General features: G+C 33.9%; 3 protein-coding genes across 5 annotated transcripts in view; all 3 read right to left on the minus strand.

The window, feature by feature from the left end:
• The window catches only part of LOC117925309 (dicer-like protein 4), an 82,679-nt gene extending 80,683 nt beyond the window's left edge, over nucleotides 1-1,996 (minus strand). For both annotated transcript variants that reach the window (XM_034844298.1, XM_034844297.1), the window contains exons 1-2: nucleotides 1,719-1,996; nucleotides 1,031-1,208 (exon numbers count right to left, since the gene is read on the minus strand). In XM_034844298.1, coding sequence (XP_034700189.1) covers nucleotides 1,031-1,208; nucleotides 1,719-1,864 — 324 coding nt within the window. In that variant the 5' untranslated portion in view covers nucleotides 1,865-1,996. The remainder of the gene's footprint in view (nucleotides 1-1,030; nucleotides 1,209-1,718) is intronic.
• A 5,597-nt stretch (nucleotides 1,997-7,593) lies between these two features.
• Nucleotides 7,594-11,423, minus strand: LOC117925570 (leucine-rich repeat receptor-like protein kinase TDR). The gene is made up of 2 exons (XM_034844618.1): nucleotides 8,543-11,423; nucleotides 7,594-8,165 (listed from the first exon to the last, which is right to left on the minus strand). The coding sequence occupies exons 1-2, from the start codon at nucleotides 11,115-11,117 to the stop codon at nucleotides 7,822-7,824; spliced, it is 2,919 nt and encodes a 972-aa protein (XP_034700509.1). The 5' UTR covers nucleotides 11,118-11,423; the 3' UTR covers nucleotides 7,594-7,821.
• A 1,378-nt stretch (nucleotides 11,424-12,801) lies between these two features.
• LOC117925044 (protein ENHANCED DISEASE RESISTANCE 2) overlaps nucleotides 12,802-15,023 on the minus strand; it is a 130,202-nt gene continuing 127,980 nt past the window's right edge. Inside the window, exons 22-23 of one of the 2 annotated variants that reach the window (XM_034843854.1) lie at nucleotides 14,926-15,023; nucleotides 12,802-13,168 (exon numbers count right to left, since the gene is read on the minus strand). The exon at nucleotides 14,926-15,023 is cut by the window's right edge and continues 38 nt beyond it. In XM_034843854.1, coding sequence (XP_034699745.1) covers nucleotides 14,969-15,023 — 55 coding nt within the window. In that variant the 3' untranslated portion in view covers nucleotides 12,802-13,168; nucleotides 14,926-14,968. Of the gene's footprint in view, nucleotides 13,169-14,431; nucleotides 14,760-14,925 lie in introns of those variants that run through there. The other variant, XM_034843855.1, reaches the window with a different exon arrangement.

Here is a 15,023-nt window from a genome sequence, read left to right on the forward strand (position 1 = left end):
TATTTAGGGTAGGAACCTCAAAAATATATCTAGCAATATACCATCACTCTTAGCTAAAAGTTGACCACCAGTCAATCACTAGTTGACCAATCTTGATTTCCAAATAAAAGAAGAGACAATGTTTCTAGAAAAAGCATGGAACCCCCTCATCCAATGAGAAGGCCACCAAAGACCTCTGCCTCCTGAGGAGGCCAATGAGAAAATAGCCATAAATCCCCTCCCATGAGAAGGGTCATCATAAACAAGCCAGAAGCCATGTTATACCTTCCCCAAGAGTTGGATCCCTAATCTATTCATTCTTAATGATCTTTGAGAGGAAATGCTCGTGATAAATGCACTTTAGGCTTGCCTTTTTTCTCTGGTTATTCTTATGTGAATGATCTTTGCCCCTCTTTGTACACCCTTGTATGAAATGCTCTTTAGCATCTTGATTATGTTTAGTTTTATCAAAAAATGATGATGATGGTCATAATAATAATAATAGGAATAATAAGAATAATATTAACAACAACAAAAACAACGATAATAATTATCACCCATCAGTTAAATTGAGGAATGTAGTTGGATTGTATAGAGGGAAACAAATGTTAGGATTTTTTAGGACAAGGTGAGGACTTTACAGGCTATTTGGGATATCATTCATTTCTTTGCCTCCGTTTGGGCCTCTTACACTACAACTTTTAAGGGCATTCTCCTTAATGTGGTTCAACTTGATTGGCTATCGATGTGTAGTTGGAAAGGTGTGGGGCTAGCAAGTAGTCATCGCTTGAGAGGAAATTATTCATTTTCAGAGCTATGATTTGTTTTTGTATACTCCCATGTGGTATTTTACTGTTATATAAGTTTACTTAGTACTTCAGAGGTATACCTTCTGTTTGGTTCTTTGTTTTTTTGGGAGGATTCATCATCCGTCTTTTGTACCTCATGATACCTAACTTAATTTAATACATTGTTATTTCTGATCAAAAAAAAAAAAAAAAGAGCACTGTAGTTTCAAGGGTGGGAACCGCCACATGGCAAAGCAGCTCACCTGTTGAACTAGAGCCACTGTAGGAGCAAGAAAGACACAAATATTTTTCTGGGGTTTCCTTATCAAATGACCCAACGCGTGTATAAGCAACACAGCTATGTGGGTCTTCCCACAACCGGTCCCCATATAAACAATAATATTCTCCTCCAAAGCTTTCTTACACAGCTCCAACTGATACCTGCCAAAGAAACAAAAATGAAGTCAATAAATTTCATTTATACCCATGCTTGGTTACAACAAAAAGAAAGAGGAAAAACAAAAGGTGGAAAAATAAATAAATAAACACCATTGCCACTAATTTTTTCTCTTTTTAACGCCGAAGAGTTCACTAAACCAAAAGCAATGCTTGTGTACAATTCTCTTACGAAGTCACTCCGATCTTTCAATTTTCCATTTGGATGCTTAGAGAACTAAGGAAGAAGAAATAAAACCTCGAATTTTATCCTCCATGCCCATTGGTTTCCAATTAACGAAAAACTTCCTTCAAATAACCGCAAAGGCTCCGTTTTTCTCCTCGAGTCCAAAACAAAGAAAAACCCAGGACTCAACCCCTTTCTCGACATAAAGTTTTCTCACCGACCAAAATTACTATCACCACTACCTACCTCCATTTTCTCAGCAACCAATCACAGACCCACTAAAACCCCGCACAACAAAGAAACCAAATAGAAAAGAACAAATGGCATACCCTCTCGCTATTGTCCTCGGATCTTTCTTAGAACTCGAAGCTCCGGAACTCGATCCCTCTCCTTCATCGGCCGCAAGTCCGGTAATGGGCAAGGCTGCAACGGTGATCCTCGGATCTCCTCCACCGGGAGCTTGGCCTTTGGCCATAGCTGTAGTCGGCTGAGTGTTCAAGCAACGGTGGAGTGTTGTCCCAGCTCCCGACACGGGCGGAGAAACCAATTCCCTGTCTTTCTCCCTCTTGCTGGCTCGCGGTTTTTGCCTGTTTTTTGAAAAACGGGACTGAAGGACCCAACGTAGGCGAAAGGAAGCCAGCGCAAGAATAACATATGGGAGTCAATGTCAAGTCAATACGACGTCGTTGCAATGAATTTTCTTTGTATTTGCATTTTCATTTTAGCTTAAAATTAAAAGAGGGAAACTATATATATATATATATATATATATATATATATTTATAGTTGGATATAAAAATAATTTTCTATATTTGATTTATCATAAAAAAATAAAAAATAAATTAAAATTCATATAATGTTAAATTATTTAATCCTTATATAAAAAGATAAAATAATTTTTAAAAACAAGTAAAAACAAATTATCTATTTTTCTTCATTTGTTTTTTCTTTTTTATTTTTATATTCTTTTTCTTATATTCTTCTTTAAATTTTTCAAAATCCAAATATTTAAAATAAATAAACCTGTGACAAAAAGTATTTAAGAAAAACTCAAAAATGTTATTGTTAAAGCTAAGTTTGAAAATGGTATTCTCGCTCGCATCAATTTTACACTTTTCTAAGATAAATTTTAAAACTTTATTCATATTATCTTTTACAGACATTTTACAAAAGGTTTCTATTATATCAATATACCAACAAAATCCTAAAATGCTAATGTTACCAACATTATTTGAAAGTTAAATGTAATTTTATTTGGATAAAACTTTTTATTATGGTTTCATATCTATTTTTAAGAAATATGACATCATAATAGATATGAATGACGGTATTATTGTTTTTTCATTATTAATTTTAATAATTTTTGTGTAAATATAAAAGGTTTGAGTAATCTCATAAAATGGGAATCATAAAAAGAAAAATAATTTGTGAGTATTTGACAAACTAATTTAATAATTTAAAGTGATTTAATAACTTAATTTAAGTCATGAAGTAAATTAAGTATATTTGATAAAATAACTTAATGATATCATTTAAAGTCAAAAATAATTTTAAGTAATAAGTAAAAATAATTAACTTATTTTCAAATCAACATTTTCATCTTACATTTTTCCCACCATTTACTTCACCTACTTCTACAATATCTTTTCCTATTTTATGACCTCCGTTGTTACTTGACTTCATTTGCCCTAGTTATTATTTACAAGAATGAATATATCAGTTTAATAATTTAAAATAAATTTTAAGTTTTTTTATCAAGCAACCTTAATACTCAAATAAAAATTAAGTAATAAGTTTTAAGTCAATAATTTAAATATAATTTAACTTAAAATTAACTTAAATTATTAAGTAATGAATATTAAGTTTTACCAAATACTCCATGAACTTAATTAACACGGTGTATAATGAGTTTGAATTAAAAAAAAAAGGGCATGAAAAAAAAAGGTGATTTGACTTAATTAATAATAAATATGATTAAAGTGATGAATTTTGTTTTATAGATAGAAAATGAAAGAAGACATTAAAGGAAAATATTAAAGGAAAATATTAAGGAAAATATTAAGAAAGATTTCAAATTAAAAAGAATTAAGTCAAAAATCAAATAAAATATGAATTTCTTATAAATAGAAGATGGGAATGGACATTAATACTTACATATGAAAAGAAAAAAAACACCAAATTTAGAGAGAAATGAAATGAGAAAATAAAATAGAAAATTTTAATAAATAAAAAATGGCCTTAGAAATGGTGCTAATAGAATCTTTTCTGCTTTTACTTGGTGGGGAAGCAAACTATCATACTTATCCCAAAGATGGGTCATTGTCCTATACACCACCTTTACAAGAAAAAGAGAGAAAAACAAAAGGGTTTGGAATAAAGGAAAATGGAGTAACTTAGAAGCAAATACTTGAGACTTCTTAGTTGAAAAGTTGTGGATTCTTATTCTAATTTTTTCATAAACATAAAGAATAGGTGTGATTTGTCATACCTATTTAAAAGCAACAGTAAATATGTTTTATATATATACGTTTTTCTTTAGTTTGTATTTATCAAAATCCTGATTTCATATTAAATTTTTAGTAGATTATTGTACTATAAAGTCTTTTAAATAAATCTTATTTATTAGGTATTGGATATTGAATCTATTATAATAATTTTATTTAATGGTTTGTAATTATTGACTAATCAGGGTGCATTTATTTCTAGTTTAGTAATATGTTGAACATAAAAAACAGCACATTTTTAAGAAAATTTTGAGGGACAAATCAATTTTTTTTTTAAAAAATAAATGAATCAATTTTTTGTTTAAAATATTCTAAAAGCTTTTCATTCATTTATATCGGCTTAGCTTTGATAGGTATTTTTCACTCATCAAATTTTTGAATATAAGGTAAACTAACTTCAAGTTTCTTTCTTTTTCATAATACATTTGGAAGATCAAAACAAATTTCTTTTTGAAAAGAATCTTAAGTATCTTTTATTTTTTTGTATTGAATTTCTCTTAATAAAAAGTTCATGTGAGTTTGTTTCCTTTGAATTAAATTTATTTATTTATTTATTGAATCATTTTGTACTTAACGTATTTATTTTTAAGATAATGAGTATATAAAAAAAAAAGATTAAATTTCTTAATATTTTAGTTTTAAAACATTTTTTTTACTAATTTTAAAGGGATAGATTAATGTAATAAATGAAATTCCTAAGATTAAAGGTTTAGTTATAAGAAAGATTCTGACTTAAAAAGAATTAAATAAAAAATAAAATAAAATAAGAATTTCTTATAAATATAAGATGATAATGGACATTAATACTATGTATGAAAAAAAATACAAAATTTAGAAAGAAATGAAGTGAAAAAATAAAATAGAAAGTTTTAATAAATCATAATGTAAATTGGCCTTAGAAGGTGTTGATAGAATCTTTTCTACTTTTACTTGGTGAGGAAGCAAATTATTTGACTTTTACAAAAGATGGGTCATTGTTCTCTCCACTACCTTGATAAGAAAGAGCAAGAAAGAGAAAAAGGCTTAGAATAAAGTAAAAGATACTAACTTGGAACCAAATGCTTGAGACTTCTTTATTGAAAAGTTGTGGACTTTTATATTAATTTTTTGTAAAAATATAAAGAATAGGTGAATTAATAAGATAATTGAGGTTCAATGTGCTTAAATTTGAATCAATTGATAAACCAATGACTCATGACCCATGACCCAAAACCGATGTTATTTGGGTTTTGTAATTATGTTTTGTAGTGAGTCAAAACTCCTAATGAACATAGTAGAAAAGCCTTGACAATAGAATGGTAGACTCATATTTAGCGGGTTTGTGATCCGATCATTTGATCGATATTTTTTTTTATTTTTTATTACATGTACATAGTGTTCGGAAGACTCTATAGATGATTGTTCTATTTATATCTAGTGGATGAGTAAAATCTGATCATAAAATTTAAAAACATGATAGATAAAATCATGGATTACTCATTCACCACTTTTGTCCTTCTAAGTTGTTCTATAATCAAGATTGAACTTACAAGTGATATCAGATTAGTTTTTTTAAAAATTAACTATTTTTCGATTCTTGAATTATGAAACCACATAGAGTTAGATTATTTATCAACTATCCTCAATTTTTCAATAGAATAACTACTACCCCTACTAGAAAGTTAGGGATGAAAAGTTTCCTTAAAGTGCAAGGAGAGCATGTTGAATGCAATGGAATATAGGTGGTTACCTCCTGTATCTGTGGACAGGAATGGGAGATCAACTTGCAAGACCAAACTTGAGCAAGAATATAATAAGATTGACAATTAAGAAAATGAAGTTTATGCCAAAGCTTTTTATTATATTTTTAATGGTGTGAGTTATGACAAATTCAAAAGGATGGAAACATGTACAAATATCAAATAGGCACGGGATTAGTTGTAACTCATAAACTGTAAATGCAAACTGCTAAATTTGAAAGCATTAGAATAGATGAAGAAGATAAGTCATTTTCAAAATTCTATGTTGAATTAAGTGGCATTGTGGATTTTTGTTTTAACTTAGGTTAAAATTTTCTAATTAGAAGGTAGTTAGGAAGATATTGAGATCTCTCCCTCCGAAATTTAAGCATAAATTAATTGATAGAAAATAAAGTAATAATGTGAATAAAACTGAATTTAAAATTAGATTTTGTTATGATTTTTATTTTTTTCTATTTTAGGTTGTCTTTCAATTCCTATTTTCAAGGGAGAATGGTTAATATCTCTTTGCCTATTTAATGTAATTTTGATTTACTAAAAAAAGGAGCATATTTTATTTTATCCTCAAAACCTTTGTGGTATAAGAGCTTTATAACCAATGTTCATGGTGAAAACAACCATGATGGGGACCCATAGAGGGGATGTCTAAAAAACTCAACAAGTTATTCCACCATTGGAGATATCATTGAATGGACAATACCATAGTAACATTAATTTGAACCAACATATTATGAACCATAGACTAAATGGTTCAAATTTTCTAAAGTGGTCCTAGGCGGTTAAATTTTATCTGTGAGGAAGGAAGAAGATAGATTATTTAACTAGAGTGATTAGCCAACTAAAGGAAACAAATGTAACACTTGAGAATTGGGATTCTGAGAATTCTCTTGTGATTGCGTGGCTTCTCAACTCAATGAAATCTGAGATCTCTCAGCCTTACATGTACTACCAAACGACGAAGGAAGTTTGGGACAGTATAAAGGTGGTGTACTTTAACCTTGGAGATTCTTCTTACAAACTAGAGATTAGAACCCAACTTCATGGCCTAAAACAAGGAGATCAAACTGTTACATGATACTATCACAATATAAAAACTCTTTGGCATGGATTAGATCTTGTTATTGATATGGAATGGAGTTGTCCTACTAATAACACAAGGTACTAACCATTTCTCGAGAATGACCGTGTTGTGGACTGCAAGTCTAAACAAGAAACTTGATGATGTAAAAGGTCGAATAATTGAAAGAGAGTTGCTACCTAATTTACAAGTCGTTTTTTTTTTTTTTTTTTTCGGAAGTTTGTAATGAGGAAACACGTCGTACAATCATGGGTAAAATACCATTTTTCTCTAGATCCACCTTTGTCTCTTTTGGCTTAGTTTGTTGTGAGGCACGCTTTGAGAGGCAAGAGGCAAGATGTGCACGCATGATTTGAAGGTTGACGATAGTAATTGACCTTTGTGGGAATTCTGTATAGTTTTATACTGGTCACTTGCAGTTGTGTCTTTGAACATGGGACTTGAGCCTTTTGAATATAGGCAAGTTTAACACTTTATCCTGTTTCCTTATTTATTTATTTATTTATTTATTTTTTATTTTTACAATATTAAATATTCTATAAAGTGAATAAAGGGAAATGATTTGTTTTTCGAAAATGACTGAAGCAGGCTGCTTTTTTTCGCTGGGGTTCAAAAAATTGCCACAAGAAGATATGATGTAGATGTGAATAAACTGTAAACCTACTGTTTGTTGTAGAAGAGAATGTCAGGATTCAACCCTGCCACAACAGGTTCATAATCTTTAATGTCCGCATCAAAAAATGGACAAAAAACACCAACATGTATTGTCTTTGTAAAATTCTTTTGGGCTGAACATGAACGGATGTCTGGTTCAAATCAAACCTGTAAGATGATCTTGGTACCGATTAATGGCGAATCAGAATCTACCAAAAAAAAAAAGAAAGGCAAATACAATAGTTAAACCTTTTTCTTTAATATGATGCTTTAAGAATACACAAACTTATATGTTACTATTTAACAGCAAAATAGTTATGGGGATTATGATAAGCACAAGCTATCAACAAAGATAAAAAAACAAACAGCACTCCTATCAGCTAATTAACTACTTTTTATATCTGTTGATGGTTCTTTCATATACCTGGTGTTGTGCAAATGCCTAGCACTTCTCCTTTCAAAAGTTCTCCTGTTTCTTTGTGACTTCAAACCCGACAAATCTTTGTGACTTCAAACCCGATAAAAGATTTAATACATCTTCCATGGAAGGTCTGTCAGATGGTCTACTTCTAGTGCACAACAAAGCAACTTCAAAAACCAATTTTATCTCCTCCTGCATGGAATCTGCAGACCCCACTTCATTTTCATTGTAAATCTCTCTTAAAAGAGCCTCCCTTGGCTTGCTCTGTATGCTTCCTCCTGCATTTGTTAGCCTACCATTTGTTATAATTTCCATAATCACCTCTCCAAAGCTGTAAATGTCGGTGTAGAGCTCCTCTTTTATTGCAGGATTGAATTCACCTGTCAAAAGAAAAAACCAACCTTTAAGAACTGGTTCCTTCCTGAAAGCAGATTAGGAGGAGATATAGGTAGGGCAGCATCCTAGTAAGAATTTAATATCCTGGAATAATGGTATTCTGCAAACCATGACTGTTGGCAACACAATCAGACATGTCTTAGAGCTTTTTAAAAAATAGAACAAGAATTTGTGATTTGCTAAAAGCCTATGAAGTATCTGTATGGGCATCTTAGACTTCTCTCAAACTGGGTATCTTAGAATTTACGATCATAGGTTTAGTTTGTTCGTTTTTCATATTGAATCAGTAATTTTTGAAGATTAGAATCCATAGAACCTATTGTATGTGTGCCACATAAAAGACATGAATAGTAAAGCATACCTGTTTCTGTCCTAGAAATGGTTGATGGAAGTGAAGCTTTGTTCAATTCTGCCAGAAGTTTGAATCCAAATTCTGCCAGATGGGGTTCCATATTTTCATCAAACAATATGTCACTCGACTTCAAATCACCATGGGGTATTGCAGGGTAGCATTCATGATGAAGATAGTGAAGTCCCCTAGCAATTCCAATTACAATTTTGTACTTGGCTGCCCAATCCCTTTTCATTCTGATCTTCTCAGCAAGATTTCCATTAGGCAAGTAATCATATAAGAGATATGCCACATGCTTGTTATAGCAGAAACCCAGCAGTCTAATCAGATTCTTGTGCCTTGCATTGCCTATTCGGGTTATGAATTCTGACATAACCTTCATTCTCTTTGCTTCCCATTCAATCTTCTTCACTGAAACTGTTATTCCTGTGGGCAGAACTGCTTTGCAAACTGAAGAGGATAATGGTGGTGTTGTCTCCATGGATTCTGTAGAACTAAAACTCCTCAAAACATCATTTGCTGTGAATCGAGGAAGCCCGCTAAAAGAAACCATTTCCCATCGTCCTTTGCTTCCTCTCCTGAAATAAAATATTCCCAGAACTGAAACCAAGATAAATAAAAGCACCCCTGCACAGAGTAGAAGAACCCATTTAAGCTTGTCTTTGCTTTTGCTCCCCAGTTTGAATCCATGCTGAATTCCCTCAGAATCAGCACATGGTTTCAAAGGTTCTCCACATAGCTTTGAATTTCCAACAAAAGCACTGCTACCCATCACTCTGAAAATCTTTTCTGAAGGAATTGAACCAGAGATATCGTTGAATGACACGTTGATAAGTAGTAAGCTGGATAAATTGCTGAGCTTTTCGGGTATGGGACCAGTCAAATTATTGTGGGATAGGTCTACCACAGCAAGTTCATGAAGACTTGCAAGCTGCTCAGGTATATGACCTGTTAAATTATTGTTGGCTAAATTCACCATCTCAAGGGCCTGACAACTGGAAATACTTTCTGGGATAATTCCTGACAAGTTGTTCATGCTCACTTCAATTACTGTAATGGATTTGCAGACTTGGAAAGCAGGAATATGACCAGAGATTTTACAAGAGCTCGCTGAGAAGTTCTGAAGAAGCGGCAGAGACCAAATTTTTGCAGGGAGCATCCCTCCTAGCTCTGAATTTTTAGAGACATTAAAGTACTGAAGATTGGAAGCTTGGGATATGTCTGTGGGAATTCCACCAGTAAATCCATTTCTAGACAGGTCGACATATGTGATTTCAGGAAGATGGCTGAATCTTAAAGGGATCTCACCTGAGAAGGAATTATTTTCAAGTCGGATACGAACAAGAGAAGAGCAATTGGAGAGAGATGGAGAAAGACTGCCCGTAAAATTATTTGAAAACAGAATCAACTTGAAAAGCACTCCCCCTGTGCAGATCTCTGGAGGAATGGGACCATTGAAATTGTTTGTAGAAACATCCACCCACTTGAGTTTCGAATTCGTGCCCAGGCTCTGTGGAAGTGACCCAGAGAAGAAATTGTTCCATATGAGAAGGGTATCCAGTAATGGGAGTTCCGCAATGCTTTCAGGGACAGTGCCACTCATGTCATTGTACATTAGACTGAGCAGTCTAAGATTCTTCAGCTCTGAAAAGCTCTCTGGAATAGACCCAGAAAGCTGGTTATCAGAAAGATCCAAGTCTGTCAGCGTCACGATTCTGCTAAACTCCGATGGAATCAATCCAGTGAGCTGGTTTCTGAAGAGAAAAAGTGATTGAAGCTTAGTAAGATTGCTGAGTTGCTTGGGTATTGAGCCTGAGAGATCAGCCCCAGCAATATCAAGATACTGAATCTCAGTCATGTTACCCAATTGCCATGGAATACTTCCCTGGTAAGAATTGTAGCCAATCTCCATATGGGTCACTGTACTCAGTTTACCCAGTTCTGGCGGTATGCTCCCACTGAGAAGGTTTCCTGCCAGATGAATGAACTCAAGGCTCTTGAAAGAACCATATTCTGATGGGATTGGTCCCTTGAAATAACTCCCAGCTAAATTGAGAACTTTTAGGTATTCAAGCTGAGAAACTTCAGTTGGCAGTGGGCCCGAAAAGCTGTTGCTGAAGGCGTCAAGCACAACAAGGTGCTCAAGCCTGGAAACTCCACCAGGAAAGTGACCTGAAAAATTGTTTCTGCTGATATCCAAGCTTCTCAGATTGGTGAGATTGAAGATTTCCACAGGGAGCTGCTCAGAGAAAGAATTGTAGCTGAGGTTGAGATCAACCAGCTCAGTAAAGACACTGAATTGCTTCCCAGAAATTATTCCACCAAGGTTCTTGGAAGACAGGTCCAGACCAATGACCAGAGAGGAGTTCTTGTTACATGTGACTCCGGACCAAGAACAAGCATAGACCTTGTTATACTCCTCTACTCCAGGAGGCACAAACCAATCAGCCAAGCTGTTAGAATCATCAACAAACTCGGACTTCAGGCTAAGAAGCGCATCAGAGAAAAGATCAGCAGCCAAAACAGCTTCAATAACCAGCAGAGCTCCCAAAACACTCACACAGAAGCTCCTGAAAATCTCCATTGGAACTCGGAGCAGAGAAGAAAGAGGGGACTATCGGAGAGACCCCAATGGCAGGTAAGGGTGGGTGACACCAGTGTATATCTCAAGCCATGAAATTTGTAATGTTAGGAGAGTGGTGCATGGGGACTAGAGAAAGGTTATGCAAAAGGAGAAAATGGCGTATAGTGATTAGTTGATGTGAGAATATTATTGGGTTGCTTTTGGAAACAAGATGGGACCAGTGGGTTATAGTTAATTTGGTGGTGTTGGCCAATGAGGCATAAAGCTTTTATTTACATCTGGGGGGCATCCTCCTCTGCCTTTTTCTGACTGTAGAGAATCCAATAAGTGGCTCTTTAGAATATAGTTTATATATGTACAAATACTTTGGGACATGCTTCAAAATCATTCAAAATCCATGCTTTATATAAACACCACCTCCCAATAAATTTCAAAGTAGCAATTTATTAATCATAAAAAAGTCCAAATAAACATGAAATCACTTTCTCTATAAGTTAATAAAAGCTTATACAAGAAGTATTACTATTTTAATTTTTATGTGAGTTTCTTTTTTGAAAGTTTAAAAAGATACAAGCCCATGTCATTATTGTTGTAAGAATGGCAATTCATCTAAAGAAATGGTTATTTTCCTCATAAATAATGTTAAGAAGGGCATATAAATGAAACATTATAACATGATTAAGCCTCTTTCAAACAAAATCCTAAAGGAAAAAAGTGGCTATCAAAAGCAAAGGAATATTGATAAGAAAAGTGAAAAATAAGAATCTCCAACGGTTACAAAGGTAAACAAATATACTTGTGAGCGATGATTTACCAACAATGGGAGGAATTAACATTCAAAAGAACATATTTGTGATGGGGAAAAGCTTCTTGTTATGGCAATGATTAGAGCCCAAGTGGGAAGATGAACGGAAGGTGGAAGGGCAGGTGTGGACAAAGAAAAAAAAAGGAAAAAAAAAAAAAAAAAGGAAATATCCTTGAGATATACTGATCTGACTGACTTGGTCCAGAGGGACAGTAGGCGACAGATACGTGATAAAAGCAAGTCACTTTTTTCTTGACACATGATGAGGGCGAGGTCCATTTTGTGTCCTTCAAGTTTTCACAAAAGGTGTGCCTTCACCCACACTACGTGTGCCCATTCATGCCCGCTGTCTCCATGCAATTTCATCATTTTCCTCCTAGCCTTTTAGACCTATAGGTCTTTAGGGTTGGAAAATTCCATTTTTATCACCACATTTAAGATTTGATTCATTTGGTGGGTATTGGGTAAGATTGGCCTTGAATTTCAAATTTTATTCTTATGAAATTAAAAAGTCTTACTTTTTATCAACCACCCTCTAGAATACAAGATTGGGTTGATTACAGTTACATCATAAAAATATTGAACACTCGGTGACAATACTTTATTGCAATTTGGTCTTCACCTTTTTAAATCTTACTTGATAATGACCTAAAAGGGTACTAACTTATTCAGGATTTCAACCTTGAGTTTGGTAACATGAACTTGTTTCTTGGTCAAAATTGAACTGTAAAATGCCTTTTGCTGGATGGAGAGCTGAGCATCACAACTCATGATGAAAAATACAATTTGAAAATTGAATGTAGATCACTGAAGCAGTCAAAAGCTGCAGGCATTTAAGTATGATGGACACAAAAGGCTTGTCCTTTGTTTAGATTACTGTTGGTAACACAAGGGTACACACTGTAAAATATATATTATGTATAGAGGGTTGAAAATGTAAGATACAATCTGAGCCGTTGACCAGGATACAAATAAATGAGATAAACTGAAAATATAAAGTATTGGGGTACAAACAAATAGGATTTGACTAAAAAGCCATGAAACCCAAATCACACGTGACACTAGTCCATTGATAATGCATTTTCAATACCCGTATTGTTGTAGGCCCCCCCCCCCCTCTCTCTCTCTCTCTCTCTCTATCTCTCTGTGTGTATAAGCAAACTGGTACTCTCACCTCACGAGGGTCTCCTGCAAGGCTGCATTCTGCCCATCACTGCTCCCGTGACCATAACTTTCATTCACTATTCTGAAAATGAAAATACATTCTTTAGTCTATGATATTATTTCATTTCAGATATGGGATAAACAGTTCATTTGAGTAGTATACTCTACTCTTTTTAAATTGGATCATATCACCATGGTTCTCTCTTCCGGTCATTGCAGTTTACCTAGTCAAGACTCAAGAAAGAAAGGGGGACAAGCATTCCCAGGAAAGTTTGTCCAACAGAGGTATGAAAAGGACGGGCGCACCGACCGTGTGGGGATGAGCTAAGAACACATCTTTTTAGAAAAAAGAGAACAAATTCACTTGAATTTGATTCCCCACTGGAGTCTAAAGAACAAGAGCTTACGTTTGATATCTGAATCTAATCATAAGTAACAGTACTCTCAACAATAATTACATTAACACAAGTAGCAGCAATTGGGTGCCTCTGATTTAAAAAGGTGGAGGGGCACCTAAAGTTGAAAAAAACAACTAGAAATGCTATCATATTGAGGGAATGAAGGGTGGAATTGAAATTCTATAGAGGCATGAATTGACAGGAATAGGTGGAACAGAAACTAATGCACCGAACACAAGGGATAAGCATTCTACACAAACAGGCATCAATCATTCATAAAGTGAATGAAAATATATTAATAAAGCTAAGAAACAAAGTGGGTGGAGTTGGTAAAGTGATTGAAGAAAGGGACACTTCTTCATCTGTTTATCTTCTTTGAGAATCCTTTCAGATTTCTGTTTTTTCGTTCTATGTAATTATCAAACAAACATGCAGAGACAGCATTACGACAAATGTAGGCCTTGCAGTTGCAAATAATTTGGTGCCGAAAATAATATGGAGTTTGGAATTAGTCAGGAAAGTATTAGGAAAGTGGTGGAGTCACAACAAAAGGAATCACAACATCAAGCATACCCAAAATTGTAGATAAATACTGATAGTACACGAACAAATTTCAGTAACAAATTCCTTCACAATCAGGTACTCAAACCAATCAATTTTAGTGTCATGTGTCTCAAAGTTGCTGAGAATAGAACACCATAGAGTCTATCAAATAAGTAAGAAGAAAAGAAAAATGGAAATTGAAGAGTAGAAAATCTAGAAATTGGTCTAGAGGATTGTGTGTTGGAAAGCAAGAAATAAGGCTTTATTTGGTACATGTGGGTTTTCAATTTGATGGTGTATTTGAGGAGTTCAATACTCCCAGTTGCAACCCTAGCATAATTCAATATCCAAGGTATTACATCCCAGGTATTTGATGCGTGTCATGTCATTGAGATGATAAGGTATTTGGAAAAAAGAATGTTCTCAACCTTGTCATACAATGAAATATCACCAATACAATTTTGTTTGTCATAACTAAACCAGTGCATGATCAGAAACAAAAGACATGCAAAAAGCCTGGTGATATGGAGTCAGCTGAATCATATGATAAAGTATGGTTGGTGGGGAGTGGGAGGGAATATCTACTCAAAAAGTAAAAACCTACAGACTATCTACTTAAATAAAAACCTCTACATAAATGCCCCAGAACTCTGACTGATGCATCCAACCCCAGACATGATAAGAGCATAGCTATGGCCATGTTTGAGCCCAAGGTTGGTCCTTGTCTGCAAACTAAGAGAACTTGAATATAATTTGATATGGAATTAAGATGGATACATAGGAAGGCTGTTTATTATTATATTACTTAAACTTGAAGGTCACAACCATTGGTTATATTATATACCATAATAATAAAATCATTTGGAAAATCGAGCCCAATGGAAAATTTGCTACTAACCATGAAGAAAAAGAAAATTGACTAGCATTGAAATATGGAAACCTCAACCCTGTAAGGGTATGGCAGAGTCAAGCTTCACACGATTCAGTCTAATAGTG

Source organism: Vitis riparia, chromosome 11, assembly GCF_004353265.1.
Source record: "Vitis riparia cultivar Riparia Gloire de Montpellier isolate 1030 chromosome 11, EGFV_Vit.rip_1.0, whole genome shotgun sequence".
Classification (NCBI taxonomy): Eukaryota; Viridiplantae; Streptophyta; class Magnoliopsida; order Vitales; family Vitaceae; genus Vitis; species Vitis riparia.